We start from the raw sequence: 18956 nt of genomic DNA on the forward strand, positions 1-18956 counted from the left end.
TCCGCACAGCCCAGAAGCGCAGCCCCAGTGTGTGCGAGTGCGTCCGAGGCAGCTGGTCCCCTGCAGCTGGTCTCGTTTTCTGACGCCAAGGTCTGGCCCTCCGTGCCTTGCGCAGCTCGGTCCATCACTGCCCTTGGAGCCTGGGCTCGTACTTGCAAAGTGCCGCGACAATGGCCATCTTCACCGTGTCCTCCGTGTGGCCCAGGGCCAAGCCCACCCACTCTTTTGGCTTGAGGACCAGCTGGGTGTTGGGGTGGCAAAATGGAGTCTATGTGCTGGCGGAGAAGTTAGGGCGGTTCTGACAGCCTGGCTGTTTCATGGCCCCTCTCCTGCGTGTGACCTTTTACTTGCGTCCTGGTGATCGCTCACGTGGACATGTTCCTCTTGGTTTCAGTGAGTGTGAGCAGCCACTGGAGGCGAAAAACAGCAGCAGTCTGCAGAGAATGGGCTCCTCTGAGTCAACTGATTCAGGTATTTTCATATTTTCTGAGACAAGGTCTTGCTGTGTAGTCACTGTACAGCCCAGGCTGGCCTGGATGCTCCTGCCTCAGCTTCCTGAGTGCTTGGATTACTGGATTGCACCGCCACACCTGGTTTCACCTATCCTTTTAGTCTTCACCCACCACGTGTCTGCTGTGTGGGCAGCATTACCAGGAATTTTTCTTGAAATGCCCTTTCACCCAAGAATGGTAAGTGGCATTCAGAGAATCTTATGGGTTAAAATGAGAATCAGACCATCAGAAGTGTAATAATAAAACTATTTCAGTGACCCTGGTGTACAAGAAATGTGTGGTGCGGGCTCATTTTCCTTTATAAGATCATATTACTGCAAGCTCGCACAGGTGCAGTGTTTGGGACTCAGCTTAAAAAACTGCCAAGAGTAGAAGTCCTAAAATACAGTTAGTATGTATAGGGCTTTTTTTAGGGGTGTAATAAGGTTGGAATGAACCCAGCGGTGCTACAACTGAGCTACATCCCCAACCCTTTCTGTGTTTTTATTTTTTTCTTTTGTCCTTTTGAAATGGGGTTTTACTATGCAGTTCAGGCTGGCCTTGAACTCACTTTATAGACCAAGCGATCTTCCTGCCTCAGCCTCAGGGTTTTGTCTCAAATTTAAGTCCTCCTGCCTCAGCCTCCTGTGTGGCTAGGATTACAGACGTGTGCTATCACACCTAACTAATATTTGCTTCTTTTTGTGGTACTGGGGATTGAACTTGGGGCCTTAATACTGAGCGACATCCTAGCCCCCCCAAAGTGACTGAATCTTACACTAAGTTGCCCAGGGTAGGTTCAAATTTGAGATCCTCCTGCCTCCCAAAATGCTGGGATTACAACCATGAGCCACCACACCCAGCTAATTTGTATTTTTCATACCCCCAAATTAGGGATATGATTTGATAAGATAAAATACTTGAAATCAAGATTATTCCAGGAAAAATGGTGGTATCTTTTCTTTCCGTAATTGGAACTTACAAAAACTTGTGTGGGTTACCCGGCTATCCAAACAATTATGCTCTAAAATCATTTAATTCAGACTTTCCCCAAATCTGTGTGCCTTGATAATATTTTACAAGTAGGAGAAAGAGAATCAGTGTATACTGTAAAGATGGTATGGATTTATTTTAACAAAGAAATAGCGTTGTGTGCATTGTTTCCTGAGCAGTGGTCTACTTTTCTCACACAGGTTTCTGTCTGGATTCTCCTGGGCCCTTGGACAGTAAGGAGAAGTACGTGTTCACTACTTTGAACCCTTTGTATTTAGAAACTTTCCTTAATGTTTTTTTCTTGTTTTTGGGCGGGGGGAGGGTTTTCTCTGGTACCAGGAATCGAACTCACGACCTTGCACTTGCCAGGCAGGCTCTGTGCCGCTGAGCTAAATCCCCAGCCCCTTCCTTAATGTTTAAGTGACACTCTTGATGCTCTAGAGTGGAGCCTGAGAGTTAGCTGTTCCTAGATGCCTAGATCCTGGAAACAGTAGCATCTTGAGAATGAGTAGTTTGTAGTAGCAGTTTTGAGAACTTTTCCTCCTTCATGCTAACTGTAAGGTGTTTGTGGGTCTGACCTGAACACTTCCCCTACCTTAGGATGTTAAACTTTAAGAGGATGTGTGCTTTTGGTTTTTTAACATAGGGTCTCACTATGTAGTTCAGGCTGGTGGCGATCCACCTGCCCCAGCCTCCTGGGTGCTGGGATTATATAGGCATGCACCATATCTGGCAAGAGAATGTGTATATTTTAAGAGAAGACTCCCCCAAGTTTGCTTTTTTTTTTTTTCTTTCTTTTTCTTTTATTTTTGAGACAGGGTCTCATTAAATTGCTAGGTTGGGCTCAAGAGATGATGTTTATTGTTGTGTTAGGTCACTCCGTTTTTTGTTCTCTTTCCTGATTTTCTTGGTGCTGGGGACTGAAGCCACTAAGTTTTTTGTTCTGTTTTTTTGGTTTTTTTTTTGGTACTGGGGATTGAAGGTAGAGTCTTTACACTGAGCTATATACTCAGCCCTTTTAAAAAAATTTTTGTTACTTTGTTTTTAAGCAAGGGTCTCACTGTGTAGTTCAGGCCTGCCTTGAACTAGCAATCATGCATGCACTGGGATTACAGGCATGTGCCACAATCCCCACCCCTACCCCCTTTTCTAAAATTTTAAGACAGATTCTTTGTAAGTTGCTACGTTCCCCGGGCTGACCCAAACCTCCGATGATCTCCCCCTCCGTCTCAGGGTGCTGGGGTATCAGGTGTGCCAACATGCCCGCCACCAGGTTTGCTTTTTTACCTGGAGCCTTCTGTCTGGGATGCTTCAGGGGCTCTTTTCTCCCATCTCTTGTTCAAATGGGAATCTGTTTGGCTGCCCGCAACTTCAGACTAAGCCGTGTGAATACCTCCTGGGATGCTTTATTCTAATTATTTACCTCTGGTCTTCTTCCAGCCTTGTGGATCCCCTGAGGAGAATACATTCCCTACCTGTAAGTTAGCTCTTGGTTGTTTTGAACGAATGCCTGTCATTTCCTGCCCGAGTTAGGAAGGGAAAGCTGCCCTCTCTCTCTCCCAGTCTTTGACGCACTCAGGACCCTGCGTAGAGCAACTGAATAATGGCCGCCTCTTAAGGACTTTGTCCTCTGTCTGTCGGGTTTATCAACCAGGAAGTTTTCTCGTACTAATGTCCCTGGGGGTGGAGGTGGCACTGTACTTAGCTGCCAGAGGGCTCGGGCCTTGTGAGATGGGTGTGCTTCCTGCCCTGTTCCAGCTTCCCTGGGGAGCTAGCTGCCCTGCCTCGCACCGTTCAGGGTCTGAGTCTCCGGGTGCGCTTTTCCTTATGTGCTCTTCCTGCTTTCACTCCAGCAGAAGCTCCTGGGGTGTAGCCCGGCGCTGAAGAGAAGCCACTCCGACTCTCTGGACCATGACATCTTCCAGCTCATCGACCAAGATGAAAACAAGGAGAATGTGAGTGGTGTTCGGATGCCGACCCAGGGCCGATGAAGGCTGTGGAGATCTGTGCGGAAGAGGTGGCCTTGGCCTGCTTCCTTTCTTATTTAATTTTACTTTAGTTCTTGATACTGGGCAGTGACTCCAGGCCCTTCAAGCTCAGCTACATTCACAGCCTTTTCATGTTTTATTTTGAGACATGGTCTCCCCAGGTTGCCCGGGCTAGGTTTGAATTTACAAAACCACCTGCCTTAGCCTCCCAGAGTGCTGGGATTATAGGCATGTGCCATAATGCCTAGTTTAGTTTTTTAAAGTACTGGGGGTTGAACACAGGGCTTTCACACTAAGCTACACTTCCAACTCCTTATATTTTATTATGAGGTAGGGTCTTGTTAAGTTGCTAAATTACCCAGGCTGGCCTTAAACTCCAGGTCCTCCTGCCTGAACCTCTCAGAGTGCTGGGATGACAGGCATATGGCACCACACCTGATCTTTTGGATATCTGCCAAACAGGCATCAAAAAAAAACCAGGGAATGAATTGAACTTTTCTTGTTTTATTTTATTTTGTTTTTGGAGGGTACGTTGTGGTACTGGGGATTTAATTCAGGATATTTGCACTGAGCTATATCCCTGCCCACACCTTTTTAAAATTTTGAGATGTGGTCTTGCTAACTTGTTCAGCCTGAGCTCAAGCCTGCAGACCCTCCTGTTTCAGCCTCCTACAGTGCTAGGATTACAGGTGTTTGCTACCATGCCCAGCACATATATTTATTTTTTTCCTTTTCCTTTCCCTGTTAAAATACTACAGTTCAGTATCCTTATCATGTAATTGAGTATAAAGCAGTCTGCCTCCATGGGCTCTCCTGACTGTCCTGTCTGGCACCTTGGGCGGGGGCGTAGGGAAAGTATGAAGATGGCTTCTAGCCTGACCGCACATCCTGTGTGGTGCTAGACTGAGCCAAGGCTGCACTCCCCGAGCGAGGCTTCTCCCGGCCTTGCCTGTCTGGGCCTGTTCTGGCGGGAGAACAGCACAGGTGGTGAGAGTCCCCTGCAGTCGGCCCATCTCCTTGGGGGTCTTGGGCACGCCATTTATCCCGGAAGGCCTATTTCTTCTGTAACATGGGGCGGTCAGGGTGTTTGGTGGCTAAGTGAGTTAGTGTACAAAAAGTACTTGGTGGAGTGTTGGCAGTACAGGTAACTGATATTAGCTGTTGCTTCACGTAGGAACAAATTCTTAGCCGGGCACAGTGGTGCATGCCTGTGATCCCAGCACTTGGGAGGCTGAGGCAGGAAGATGGCTGTGTGAGTTCAAGGCCAGCCTGAACTACATAGTGAGACCCTTTCTCAAAAAAAAAAAAAGAAAGGAACAAATAATCATATCATGTATTTTGTGCCACACGGCTTTGGTCAACATTGTGGGACAGGCCATGGATGTAGCTCAGCGGCACAGCTCCTGTCTGGCAAGCACAAGGTCATGAGTTCGATTCCCGGTACCAAAAAAAAAAAAAAAAAACAACATTGTGAGAGAAGCATCCACACTGAGTAAATCTGTAGGGGTTTTTGTTTGGGGGCTTTGTTTTTTAGTACTGGGGACTGAACCCAGCGTCTTCATCCTGAGCTACCTCCCCAGCCCTTTTTATTTTTACTTTCGTACAGTCTCACCAGGTTGCTAGTAGTTGCCTAGCCTGGGCTTGGACTTTATGTCCTCGTGTCCCAGCCCTCCAGAGCGCTGGGATCGCAGGTGTGCGCTGACATACCGGCACCATGACAATTTTGAGTGGAAACACTTGACTCCTACCTATAGGAAGAAGTAGGAAATACGCCACCCTCAAACAGCTGTAAGTCTCCATGAACAGTTCTGACTTCTAGTATTTATACCCTTGGCGGATACTGTGTGCTCCTCAGGAAATACGACATTACGGAAAAGATGCTGCTTAACCCTTGTGTTATTGTCACTGGGCGCAAAGCTGCGGTGTGAGCTGGGCCCCCTGTGACCCTGAGCCCCGTCCCCAGCTCCGAGCCTGTCTTAGAGCTCCGCTTAAACAGAGCCGTGGGAGTTCTTGGCCACACAGGCCGGAGGTGGAGTCAGATCAGGAGCAAGCCGGCGCTGACGTGGCGGGGCAGAGGTGACCGGCGCCCGTCCCCTCGCCCGTCTTCCCAAGTCAGAGCCGAGCCCCTCGGGCTGGTTTGAGCCGGTTTCCTTGAACAGTAGATGTCTCAACTGCACTGTCTTGCAGGAAGCCTTTGAGTTTAAGAAGCCAATCAGACCCTCGTCCCGTGGCTGCCTGCACTCCTGTGGACATGAGGAGGGCAAAGAGCTCTTCACACAGAGGCAGAACTCTGCCCCGGCTCGGATGGTACGTGCGCTGGCTTTCGCAGGGGTGCGCCTGGTGAACGAGGACAAAAAAGCACTTTTTTTTTTGGTTTTTGTTGGTTTTTTGTTTTGTTTTGAGATGGGGTCTCACTGTATAGTTGAGGCTGGCCTCTAGTTTGCAGCTATCCTCCTGCCTCAGCCTCACCAGTACTGCAATTGCAGTCACGGGCCACCACGCCCCACAAAAGCAGCCTTTTGACGCTAGGCTAAAGACAGGGTAGTAGTTCTAACTTCGCTTATCTAGATTTTATATGTTTGTAAGCCAGACCATCAAAGCATTCTTGATATTTTTGCCATCTGGAGAGCAGGTGGGGAGAAGCAAGAGTGGGATGTGCTGTGTTAGTGGATCTGCAGAAGTACTGACCTTGTCAGGTCTGTGAAAATAATCTGGAGCACCCCGGGTGAGTCTCCACATGGCTGGATGATAGGATTGTACTAATTAAAATTAAACTGTGTTCTTTACAATGCCTCCAAAGTACTGAGGTACTTCCCAAACAGTGATTTTATTTGGAGAGAGTACTTAGGTTTTTTAAAGGTGGTTTATTTAGAACTGGTGTCTCATACCTATAATCCAAGCACTCTGGGAGACTGAGGCAGGAGGACTGCAGATCTGAGCCTAGCATGGGCCACTTAGCAATTTAGTGAGATCCTGTCTCCAAAAAAATTGATTAAAAAGGGTTGAAGAGGCTGGACGTGGTGGCACATGCCTGTAATCCCAGCACTGAGGAGGCTGAGGCAGGAGTATCCCTGTGAGTTCGAGGCCAGCCTGGACTGCATAGTGAGACCCTGACTCAAGACCAAAAAAAGAAGGTTGACGATGTGGCTGAGTCTGAAGATCTTGCACTTAATACCCAGTAGTGAAGGGGAAAAAAAGGTTATGGGCTGTTTGTCAGTTTTAGGGGTCCCTTGTTTCAGCTGTTTACTTCCCAGATTGCTCTTTCTTCCGGTTTCCTGTTGCTGGTCTGTACTGGATCAGCTGTCGGTATGTCTGTTTGCACTAGGGAAGCCCAGTTTGAACAGAGTGACTACATTTGGTTTCTTGGTTTTTCTGGGAGCTTGCATGTGAAAATACACATTTCCAGTCTGGCTTGTGGACTGAGGCTTGGATTAGCTAGTGATGCTCTTGTGTCCAGCATGAGTCTTCATAAGCCTGCAAAATACCTGGAGTTATTACCTCACTTGCCTGAGGAAGAAACAGCCATTAGGTTGAATGATTTGCCAAAAACACAAAGAGGAGACGAGCCCTTAGCAAACCGTCTAGATTCCCGAGGACAAGTGGCACTGAGGGCCGGGTATCAGAGCCTGAATATCTTTAGCATACCTGGGGACTAAGGCACCAGGGTTTCTCTGCGATCACTGGGCCAGCTCTTGGTAGGTGCTGAGGACACACTGAGGTTAGGAATGAAAAAGCTGTCAGGAAGTTGGTCCCACTGGTGTGGCTTTTGGTCGTGTTGGAGGGTATTTCTGCGTCCTTGCTTTTAGACCCCAGGCTGTGTCTCCTCATAATGGCTACTTGCTGTAGGAAGGAGGGAACTAGGTCCTATCAAGACATGGCTGTTTAAAAAAAAAAAAGACATGGCTGTTTTTCTACCACCCCATGGTAGGTAAATTTACCTATGCCGAATCAGCCAGTATTCAGGATGTCCCTAGGGAGGAGCGGATGTAGCCTGGGGCGTATTAGAGTCTGAGGCGAAACTAGTGTCACACAGAGTGGCCCGGCTCTGGGCAGAGGGTTAGTGATCTGTTCAGAAAGCTGGAGACCACTAAAGGACTGGCCTTGTGTCACAAAGGGACAGGGCCTTAAGGGTTCGTTTTAGGACTTAGCGTAAACCTTGTCATGTTTTTTAAAAAAGAAATGCATGTATCGCTTAACTTTTTTCTCCAGCTTTAGAAATCTCCAGTTTTAGCAGTGTGTAGATGTGGATTTTTGAGTGGGGTTTTTGGGGGTGTTCGTTTTGTTTTGTTCTGGGGGGGCTTCCCCTAAATTTTTCAGATTTTAGACGTGGTGGTGCACACCTGTAATGCCAGCACTCAGGAGGCTGAGACAGGAACATTACCTTGAGTTCAGGGCTAGCCTGAACTGCACAGGGAGACTTGGTCTCAAAAATGAAAAAGAAAATAGATTTTTTTTTAGACTTTATATTAGTTTTATATTGAGGATTTAAAATAATAATAATAATAACATAGGTTTGACATTTTAATTCCAGGAATAGTTCTCTCTCAGGGAGAGGGTATAGTGTGGAAAAGAGCTTAGGCTCTGGAGTCAAACAGGTGAGGTATGTGATTTTGGGAACCTCTTAAGCATCAGTTTCCTAGAAGAAAAGGACTTCCTAGACCCAGTGATACTTCCGCATAGTCCCAGCTACCAAGGGGCCTGGAGCAGAAGAGTGGCTTAAGTCCGGAAGTTCAAGGCCAGCCTGCGCAGTGTGAGGCCCCATCTCCCCAAAAAAAGGAAAAAAACTGGGCATGGTGGCATACATCTCTAACCTAGTACTGTACTCTGAAAGCTGAGGCAGGAGTATCATGGTGAGTTCAAGGCCAGCCAGAATTAGAGTGAAACTCTGTCTCAAAAAAAAAAGGAAAAAAAGATTAACTAAAGCAGGCTCAGTGGTACATGGATCAAATGTTTGAGGTTGGCCTGGGTTAGACTATGACTATGAGACCAACCTGGGCTATGCTAATAAGATCATGTCTGGAAAAAAAAAGGAAAGAGGGTTCACTGTGGGAGGCTGATGCAGGAGGATTGCCTGAGCAATTGAGTAAGACTGTCTCAAAATAAAAAATAAAGGACTGGGGATATAGCTCAGTGCAAAGGCCTACTACCTAATATCCTCAGTACCACAAAAAAAGATGAACTACCCTCAGCATGTTAAGGCTTAAACACAGTGATGTGGTAATTCTTCAGTTAAAAACTGAGCAGCTGTTTTGTTTTGTTTTTTAATTGTCTTTTAGCTTTCCTCAAATGAAAGAGATAGCTGTGAGCCAGGGAATCTGGTTCCTCTTCTTACGCCCCAGTCACCTGCGACAGCCGTTCTGTCTGATGAGGATGATGGCTTCATGGACCTTCTTGATGGAGAGAACCTGAAGGTACCTGTGTGTGAGTGTGTGTATGCATGTGTCTGCACGCACGTGAGTGTGCGCGCGCCCTCCGACCCACTCCAGCCACCCCTGCGGGCGTGAGCAAGTGCACACTGAGGGGCTGCTCCTCGCTTGTGGGTTGGGAGAGTCGGAAGACACCCAGATGCGGCTCCGCAGCTCAAAGGAGTTACCACAAAATAAGGACCGTGTAGGACTGGGTGCCAGGTGGCAGCAGACGGAAGGGCCTCAGGAGACCTCGAGGTCCTCATGGGGCTGTCAGCTGTGTCGCCTCTGGCTGTTGTCTGCCTCAACCTTGGGCGCGTAGGGGCGGGGGAGACTGCCGGGCGTGTGTGAGGCTGGGTCTGTTTCAATCTGCTGCTCCCAGATCTCTCTAAAGCCAGTTTTCCTGCTCAGCAGAATGATGAGGAGACCCCCTCGTGCATGGCCAGCCTCTGGACCGCTCCCCTGGTCACGAGAAGAGCAACGAATCTTGTAAGTCCCCCGGGGCCGCCTTGGCTGAGTGTAGCCTGAGGCGGATGCAACCACGGGGCCTGGGAACCTGGGTTTTCGACCCCACCTCAGCTTCCTGCAGACTGACTTTGAAGGCTGCATCTCCTGAGCATGTTTCCTGTCTGTGAAACAGGGACTGCGGATTAGGGGCAGTGAGCGTGTGGTAGCTCTTGAAACCTAAGGAGTTTGGAAAAAGCCAATCTGAAGCCTTTAGCCTGAAGACTGCTAGCTTTCCTTAGGTCCTTGTCACTTTTATTCCACAGCACAGCACTGGACAAGCTACAGTGACTCACAGACCGTTTCTCCTGTCTGTGTAGCTACTGTAAGCTCCAGTTGCCATCACTGGGAACAAATCCTCCCGTACAGAAACACCTAGAGGTGGAATGTCAGGTGTTATCACAGTGCAAATTCAGAGCCACATATTCTTTTCTGTATATACAAATTCAAATTGACAGCTTTTTGGGGGGTGGTTTCACTGTGTGGTTCAAGCTGACCTTAAACTAACTCGGTATGCAGCCCAGGTTGGCCTTGAGGCCACATCTATCCTGCCTCAGCTTCCCAAGCACCGAGGTTACAGATGTGTACTGCCACACCCAGCTTTTGATAATTGGTCACCTAAATTGTAAATATGGGGCAAATGAACTATAGCTTTGAGGCTCCTTATGGATTATAGGTTATAGTCGATGAACGTGTATAGCTTTTGAGAAAATAGGTTGAGCCAATACAAATAGTATTGAGTGTAAAATTATAGAACAGGAGAGTGCTTGGAGGTGACTGGATTTAAAAATCATGAACAGATGATTCCAGCACTGGGAGGCTGAGGCAGGAGGATCGTAAATATGAAGCCAACTAGGGCTACATAATAAGACCCTGTCTCAAAAGAAAGATCATGGGCAGTCTTGTGGAACCGCAACAGCCAGGAATTTCCTTTCACGAGTGCACGCTGGCAGAGCAGGGCGCAGTGGCACTTACCTGCATCGCCGCAGGGCTCAGCGCTGCTGAGCGCGCACCGGGAAATAAGCTGGAAAAGAAGAGGTAGAGCACCCCGGTCCCCGAGAGTGCAGCCCGGCAGGGCCACCCTGCGAGACGTGGAGCACCACAGGGAGGTGCGTGGAAGTCTGCGGCAGTGTCAGCATCACTCTCCTCGACAGCCTCCCTGAGGCGTGGGGCTCCCCGCAAAAGAGCAGCGTGGGCCAGGCGGGGAGTGAAGGAGGCAGCTGCTATTGCCCTGCTCGGACTGTCGCGAGGTCGGCTTTGTTTGTTTCTGTGGTGCTGGGGACTGAACCCTCAGCAGCTCTGGCCGCTCTGGAGGCTGAGGCAGATCGCAAGTTTGAGTCCAGCCCTACAGCTTACGGCGCCACAAGAAATAAACAGGACTCCATGGAGAGAAGGGGGGCACCTGCTGCTCTGTCCACGCCTGCCGTTCACTCAGTGATGGCGTCTTTTTTTTTTTTTTTTTTTTGGTTCTGGGAATTGAACTCGGAACCTTGCGCTTGCCAGGCAGGCGCTTGTGCTCCGGAGTTATATCCCCGGCCAGTGACTGCGTCTTCATGACTATGCCTATGGCGTCTGCCTATAGTGTAACCCGACTACCCAGCAGCTTTTCTAGATGTAGGTGAGGCATTGAAACCCGCTGCGGGGCCGGGGAGGTGGCCCCGTGGCATAGCGCCTGCCTGGCTACCATGAGGTCCTGAGTTCAATTGCCGGTACTAAAAATGAATAAGTAAAACCTGCTGGGCCGCTCCAGCACGGTGCAGGAGACAACCAAAAAGGTGTGTTCTTCCTGGCCCGTGGCAACTCTTGGCGTAGGGCCCGCAGGCAGAAGCTGCGGGGCAGGGAGTGTTCTTGGCTCGGGCTCCTGTTGTGGGCATTGTGTACCTGCAAGGTGGCCGGGCAGGCTGAGGTTTGTGGGCTGGGTGACTTGCTCGGCCGTTGCCCAGGTTCCCAATGCCCTTGGATGGTTCTAGGCGCCCTGAGTCTCCTGGTCTACGGGCCATTCGGCGGAGCAGCTTCTCACGAAGGATGGCACTGTCTTCTCTCCTTAGGGCACCCGAAGCCAGCACTTTGACGCCCCAGCTCCTTGTAGCCCCGGCACCCGGCCAGTGCTGAAGAGACCGGAGCGCTGGCAGGAGGACTCGCCCCGGGGGAGCACGAAGCGCAGGAGGAGCGCGGCGGGGGCCAGTCCGCAGGAGACCCCGGAGGTGGGAGAGCTGCTGCGCCTTCACCGTGACAGACTCCAAGTGGTGGCTCCTTCTCTGCTGGGACTTGCTGTTCTGTTTTGTTCTTTGCTGTTTTCATTTGTTTCCCAAGTATATTCTGATTGCCTTTGAAGCCTGTTCCTTTGTTTGTTTGTTTGTTTGTTTTTGAGACAGGGTCCTTACGTAGTTCAGGCTGGCCTCCAACTCAAAGTGGTCCTCCTGCCTCAGCCTTCCGAATGTTTGCTGGGGTTACAGCCATGCACGACCACACCCAGCAGGTTGAGGCCCTTTTAAGATCTCTGTCAGATCATTCCAACTTCTGTTCCTAGTGCAGGCATCTGTGGTCTGTTCCTGTTCCAGGTGAGGTTCTGCTAGCTCTTGGCATGAACAGGGATTTTTTATCTATCTACTGTGTTTTGGGCTTTCTGCAGATGTACCTTTCCTGGGCCTCTGTGACTGTCCAGGGGCTGTGCAACCTTGACCCTGCCCTGCAGGTGGCAGCACCCTCTGTCCCAGGCAGGGGAACCGGGGCACAAGATGACAAGGGTGTGTGGAGGTCTCTTCACCCCTCTTCCTAGCAGCTGTGGAGTGGGACTGTAATCTTTTCTGTGGTCTTTAGCTGGAGTGATAGACTGGGGTTTTTTTGCCCTGAGATTGTCCTCTGCCTAAAGAGAACAGGCTTTTCCTGGACTTTTTATTAAGTTCATTGGTACCTTTTAGGTACACACCATGATCACATTCATCATAGGGACTTTGTGCCTGCACGTGACATAACTTTTTTTTCCCATCCCCCTATCCTTTCAATCCTTCATCCCTGGAAATTTTTCCTTTTGCTTTGATGTGTTGCCCTTTAGCTTTATTAAGTTCATTGCTTAACTCATTTGTGTTTTTTTTGTTTGTTGGTTTTCTGGTACCGGGAATTGAACTCACGACCTTGCACTTGCCAGGCAGGTGCTGTGCCGCTGAGCTAAATCCCCAGCCCCTTCATTTGTGTTTTAATTTTCTTGTTTACTTTTAATTTAATTTCTCACTGCTTTAGGTTTGTCTTATATCTTTGACTTGAAATATTTTCACTGTCATTGAGTTGTAGATACTTTACTCTTCCTTTTCTTTTTCTGGGGGGTGTTTTTGAGACAGTGTCTCGCTATGCAGTTCAGGCTGGCCTTGAGCTCACTTTGTAACCCAGGCTGGTCTTGAACTCGAAATGATCCTCCTGCCTCAGCCTCCTGAGTGCTGGGATTACAAGCGTGCACCACCACGAACCCCTTGATAAATGAAATAATGAATCTGGGCACCAAACAACAGCTGCCCAACAGACTGTGCTCCCCGATCAAAGTAGATAGCGTCACCCATGTAAAATTGCCAAAGAAGCAGAGCCCGAATCTAATCGAGGCTCTCGAGAGTCTCGGTTTACAGGCACCCGAGGGACGGAAGATAATACGTAGTAGATGCCAGCAGTAACTGTGTACGGCAGACAGCTCGACTTCTCCCAGCAATGCAAGGAGAAACAAAGGCGGAGCGTGGGTACCAGCAGACCAGCCGGGCCGGGGCGCAGTTAGCCTGTGCAGGCCTAGGCTGGAGGCCCAGCCCCAGCTCCTGCCCCATCAACCGGCTGCAGGGTATAGGCCTTACTTCATTCTGGACTCAGATAAGTAAGTGGAAAGTCATCAAAGAAGTAGTTAGGGAAAACTGAACCTAGATCACATGTCTGCGAGCTGATACTAAGAAGTGATAGCCGGACGGGCTGGCGCAGGCCGTAGTCCCAGCACTTGGGCAGCTGAGGCAGGACGATCACAAATTTGAGCCCAACCCTGGATTCACAAGTTGAACTCGGGGCGCTCGCACTGAACTGCTGCTTCCGCACACATGTGCCACCACCACACACACACACACACATACGCACACACCCCTACTCCCCCTTCCAGCCAAATAAAAACTGATTTGCTCGACAGGGGCACTGGCGTTTCAGCCTCCGCCTGGCACCTGTGCACCTGTGTCTCCCCTCAGAACCCGGGCCTCATTGTCCACATTTGATTTCTTCCAGGTTCTGCACCATTCTTTATCCGTGGTGCCTTCCCCCAAAGGGACCATCGAGAACATCCTGGACAGTGACCCCCGGGACCTCATAGGCGATTTCTCCAAGGTAACTGCATGAGTCCGGCTGAGTGGCACTGGCAGTGCCTGGGGACCCCTGTTCAGAAGAGGGAGGCTCTCCCACACAGGCGCCCGCTGGTCCCCGTGGCACTGGAGGGCTCGCTGGTGCCCATCAGGGGCTTCAGTGTGGAAATGTCCGCAGGCCACCTGGCTCCAGCCAAGATCAGGCTGTGGGGGGACTGAGTAGCAGAGGCAAAAGTAAATGTGCCTGCAGGAAGGCTTCCAAGGGCCTGCGTTGGGACTGGCTTGTTCTGCTGCTCCGGGAAGCCTGGCTCTGGGGGTCCTGATGACTGGTGTGCTCAGATTTGTTCGGTTTTGGTTTTGGATTTTAGGGTTATCTCTTTCATACAGTGGCTGGGAAGCATCAGGACTTAAAGTACATTTCTCCAGAAATTGTAAGTGAGCCTTTGGAAACCCACCACCAGGGGCACCCAGGTGCCCTCTGCCTGGCAGCCAGAGTTGCTTTCCTTGTCACCCCGCAGATGGCATCCGTTCTGAACGGCAAGTTCGCCAGCCTCATCAAAGAGTTTGTCATCATCGACTGCCGGTACCCGTACGAGTACGAGGGAGGCCACATCAAGGTAGGGCCTTCAGGCGTGCTGTCCCCGTGGGGATGGGAGCCACAGGTGACATCTGTGGTTCTGCGGGAGCAAGCGTAGCCCTGCCTGTTCGGCTTGGTCACTGCTAGTGAGGATCAAGACCGAGGATCAAGACCGGAGGGCAGCCGGGCATGGTGGCGCACACCTGTAATCTTAGCATTCAGACTGCGGCAGGAGGATTGCTGCAAGTTCAAAGGCTAGCCTGGGCTACATAGTGAGACCCTGTCTCCAAAAAAAGGCTAGCTAGCGAGGGTGACAGCTCTCGGCTCCCGGACCCAAGAAGAATGAGTGTCCCTGGTCTGCTGCGCTCCCTGATCCACCCTCCCCTCTGCAGCAGGGGTGTCTCCCTGGGTCTGGGCTGATGGGTGATTCCGGGAGGGAGATAACAGAATCAGAGGTGCCTGTCCCGACCCTGGGGTGTCGCACGGGGCCCAGCCTCCGGGGCTGTGGGGCGGCCCTACAATCATGGGCTCTCAGGGCTGTGCTTCCCTCGCAGGGTGCCGTGAACCTGCACATGGAGGAGGAGGTCGCAGACTTCCTGCTGAAGAAGCCCATTGTGCCCACCGACGGCAGGCGCGTCATCGTCGTGTTCCACTGCGAGTTTTCTTCCGAAAGGGGCCCTCGCATGTGAGCGCTGCGGCGTCCTCTGGCCCGCTGGGCGTGGGGGCGACGCACCTGTCACCCAACACTCTGGGAGGCTTAGGCAGGAGGGTCCTAAGTTCCAGCTCACCCTGATCAGTTCCTAAAAGCAAGGCTGGGAGAGCGGGCGTTTTCCGGAACTCGTACCCACGTACAGCCAGCTCGTTCAGCAACAGCCGCCTCGAGTGTAGTTTCTGGGCTCCCCAGTCCGGCCCTGTGGGTGACACTGGCGCTGTGTACCCCAAGGGTCCGGCCTCTGCTCCCAGCTGGCTCCCTGTCAGGCCTGTGTATTGAACTTTGGCCTTCGCAGTTTGCCACCGGCCAGAGGGGCTGGAGTGTGTGAGGGGACAGTGGGTGACAAGTTGAAGGACCCTGAAGGACTTGGGTTCACACCAAGGCTGGGCAGCAAGGAGCCACCAGCCTGAGGGGGCAGCGGGAGGAGGCTGCGCGCGGACACAGGCAGGGAGCCGCCCGCCGCGGAGCAGAGTGCGGCCCAGCCGCCTTGGAGCCCGACAGCCCGGGCGGGGCCGGGCCGGGCCGGGCCGGGCGAGGGCAGCGTTAGGAGCCGCAGCGCCGTGCTGGCTGCCCAGGGGTGGAGGTGCCCGGCGTGGTGCAGGAGCACTCCGCGCGGCCGGGGTCCCTGCGGCCAGATGACCGCCCCCTGCTTCCCCACCAGGTGCCGCTACGTGAGGGAGCGAGATCGGCTCGGCAACGAGTACCCCAAACTCCACTACCCCGAGCTGTACGTGCTGAAGGGCGGGTACAAGGAGTTCTTCCTCAAGTGCCAGGTGAGTGCGGCCCCCGCCCCCCGCCGCTCCGCCGGAGGCCACGGGCCTGACCGCGCTGTCCTCCCCAGGCTCACTGCGAGCCCCCCAGCTACCGGCCCATGCACCACGAGGACTTCAAGGAGGACCTGAAGAAGTTCCGCACCAAGAGCCGCACCTGGGCGGGGGAGAAGAGCAAGCGGGAGATGTACAGTCGCCTGAAGAAGCTCTGAGGGCCGCGGCGGCCGCCGGGCGTCCCTGCTCCCCGCCCCTCGGCACGGCTGCAGAGACCCTTGAGCGGGGCCAGCGGTGTGACGCTGGCGGGCGGCCTGGCTCCACTCAAACCCGCCTCCCACGCTCCGGGCTGGCGCCCAGGGCGTGCTGCTGGCTGGGCCCCTGCCGTCCGAGTCCCCCGCGGGGCTCTGCCTGCCCTGAGCAAAGGGCACCCGGGCACAGAGGCCACTGCCGGCTGATGCCAAAGACGCCAAGGAGCACGTGGCTTCACGGCCACCCGTGGGTTTAATTTATTCAACTTTGTCAATTATTTTATTTTTTTAACTCCTGGGGACTTTGACTTTACTGCTTCGTTACGTCACAATACTGCCATTCCAGGGAGGGGCTGGACGGCGGGACTGCCTCTGCTCTTCATTAAAGAAGGGTAACAAGGCAGGCCTGTCCTGAGCCCCAGGAGGCGCCGCACCCCGGAGCTGCTGCTATCTCAGGCCCAGGACTGAGCTGCTCACAGGCGCAGCCGGCCTCAGCGGCATCCAGGACATAAGCTAACCTCCGGCTCCTCCCGGCCTGGCCGCCCACCAGCCGCCCACCTCGCCCCGGGGTGCCGCCACTGGGGGAGGCCGACCGCACTGGGCCGTGTGTGTCTGCTCAGGGTCCCTCTGTTCTCATGCTCTCGTAGGTTTTGATTCTTAAAATATAGTGGTTTCCGGGGGGAGGAGTGTCAATCAGGGTTGGGGGGCCGTGCGGGGGGCTGTCCTGGACTGTGGGTCCTGAAGGTGGCACTCAGGCTTATCATGTTTGAATTGGAGGGGAAGGGAGTGGATCGTCACCAGTTCCCCCTTACCCAGCCCCATGGAAGTGAGGTGTCCCGCACCACCCACATTAACGGCTTCCCACAGCACCGCATCGCACCCCAGCCTTTCCCCCATTGCTGTCCCCCGGGGAGCCTGGTTGTCCTGTTCTGGGGGCAGTGCTGGAGACGGCTGGGGGCTGTTGCAGGTTTCCGTTACATTTGGCTGTAAAAGAATCTTGTTGGGAAATGGGGGTGGGAGGGAGAGGGCCTGTCCCCGCACCCGCCAGGCCCCGGGGGTGGGGAGCTCCGATCTCGCTGGCAGGGGTTCTGTTGGTTGCATGCCTGACCAGGGCAGGCTCAGTCTGCCCTCATAGATGGCGTAGTGATCAGCTGTCACAGGCTCTGAAAATAAACGTGACCTTGAACCCATGCCCTCGGCCTGGTTCTTGGTGGGCCAATGGGAATCATTTCCCTTTAAGGTTGTTTTTAACTTGTCATTAAGTGTATTTTGTTTTGTTTTGTTTTGTTGTTTTCTGGTACCAGGAATCAAACTCACGACCTTGAGCTTGCCAGGCAGTGCTGTGCCCCTGAGTTAAATCCCCAGCCCTCTGTGTCTTTTTTAAAATCATAACAAAATGCTTCTTAGCAAGACCCCGGTTTTAAAAAAAAGTAAAATAATGATAACACTCACCCGTTACTACAGCACTTGGGAGGCTGAGGCAGGATTGCGAATTCAAGGCCAGCCTGGACTACATGGTGAGACCCTAAGTAGGTGAAACAAGGCCTTTTTTGCCTGATACAGGACTTGCACAATCCTGGCCAACTGGCTGACTTCCCTACCTTGGTGTGGCTGACTGCTTTGTAAATTGACTTGAGCAGGTGTGGCCGTGCACACAGGCTGTGCCAGCTGCTTCCCTGTGGGGTCCCTGTGCAGTCAGCTCCCTAACATAGCTGCTGAGCTCCGCCTTGGAAGCCGGTCCTTGTGTGCAGAGTGGGACCTATGCTCCAGCCTGTTGGCGTTTGTTCCTTCTATGCCTTACCAATAGGGCAACTTCTGTTCCTAGAACATTCGCTGCCCTCTGAGCCTGGCTTGTCACAGTGAGAGGCCTTCAGTGCAAAAGCGTCACTGTAGGAAAGCACATGGACACCCAGACAGCCAACCATGACATTTACTGTGATCACACAAAGTGGGGCGCTTAGGTTCACAAGCCCCAAGTATGCAAAGACGCCCATTTCCATGCCGGTTAGGGGCAGAAGCCAAGCCCACCTCTGACCCGATCCAAAGCTGCAGCCGCGCCCTGCTCCCGTCCACCGGTCAATCACTCCCAGGCACTGGGATTGTTTTCAAGGCAAGAATGAGGCCTTTCTTATTTTCAGACTACAATTATCCCTAGTTTGCCATTCAAATGCCTGTAACCCGAGTGTAGGGGGCTGAGGCAGGCGGAATGTGGTAAATTTGAGGCCAGCCTGGGCTCCACAGTGAGACCCTGTCTAAAAAACCAAGACCCCATTTTGTGTGCATGTACCTGCAACTCTGATTGTTACTCCCCTGGGAAAACAAAGGCCGAGTCAGTGCGTCCAGCAGAGGCTCCTGCAGGTCCCTTCTGCCTGCCTTTCTCCCTGGGTAACAAAGGCAGACATCTGTCCCCTGCGGTTGGCGCTGTGCCAACTTGTTTCTGGTGCTGGGTTAAGTCCAGATCCCTCATATGGAGGTACACCCCCTGCCCCGTGTGTATTTTTTAGTATGCGAAGTGTGAGTACAAGATGGATGGCTTCCCATTTCTTTTTTTTGGTACCAAGAATCAAACTCTGGACCTTGTGCTTTTTTTTTTTTTTTTTTTTCTTTTTTTTTGGTCTTTTTGAGACAGGGTCTCGCTATGCAGTTCAGGCTGGCCTGGAGCTCTCACTTTGTAGCCCAGGCTGGCCTCAAACTCACAATGATCCTCCTGCCTCAGCCTCTCATGTGCTGGGATTACAGATGTGCGCCACCATGCCCGGCAGGACCTTGTGCTTGCAGGCACCCGTTCATGTTAATTCAGGGCCTGTGAGGACCATTCTGTGAACCTGACTCTTCCTGTAGGCTGCCCCGGGGACACTGCACAGCTAAAGATGTGACTATGGCATCCCAGGCCCACATGTCCAAGAAGTAGGAATTGGGGCTCCGCACCAGGTGCTTCTCGCACTGCCTCTT

General features: G+C 52.1%; 1 protein-coding gene across 7 annotated transcripts; it reads left to right on the forward strand.

Moving 5' to 3' along the window:
* Positions 1-394: 394 nt before the first annotated feature.
* Cdc25a (cell division cycle 25A) lies at positions 395-17195 on the forward strand (the record flags this gene model as incomplete). 7 transcript variants are annotated; one of them, XM_013513611.1, is given in 14 exon segments in its annotated part: positions 395-471; positions 1685-1727; positions 2925-2961; positions 3338-3439; positions 5660-5779; positions 8749-8883; positions 9289-9366; positions 11430-11585; positions 13627-13725; positions 14069-14131; positions 14219-14317; positions 14832-14962; positions 15651-15762; positions 15831-17195. In XM_013513611.1, coding segments are annotated over 14 exon segments (1393 nt in total), but the record flags the coding sequence as incomplete, so codon positions are not given.
* Positions 17196-18956: the final 1761 nt, after the last annotated feature.

This window comes from Chinchilla lanigera, unplaced genomic scaffold (genome assembly GCF_000276665.1).
Source record: "Chinchilla lanigera isolate Chin_1 unplaced genomic scaffold, ChiLan1.0 scaffold00019, whole genome shotgun sequence".
In the NCBI taxonomy this organism is placed as follows: domain Eukaryota; kingdom Metazoa; phylum Chordata; class Mammalia; order Rodentia; family Chinchillidae; genus Chinchilla; species Chinchilla lanigera.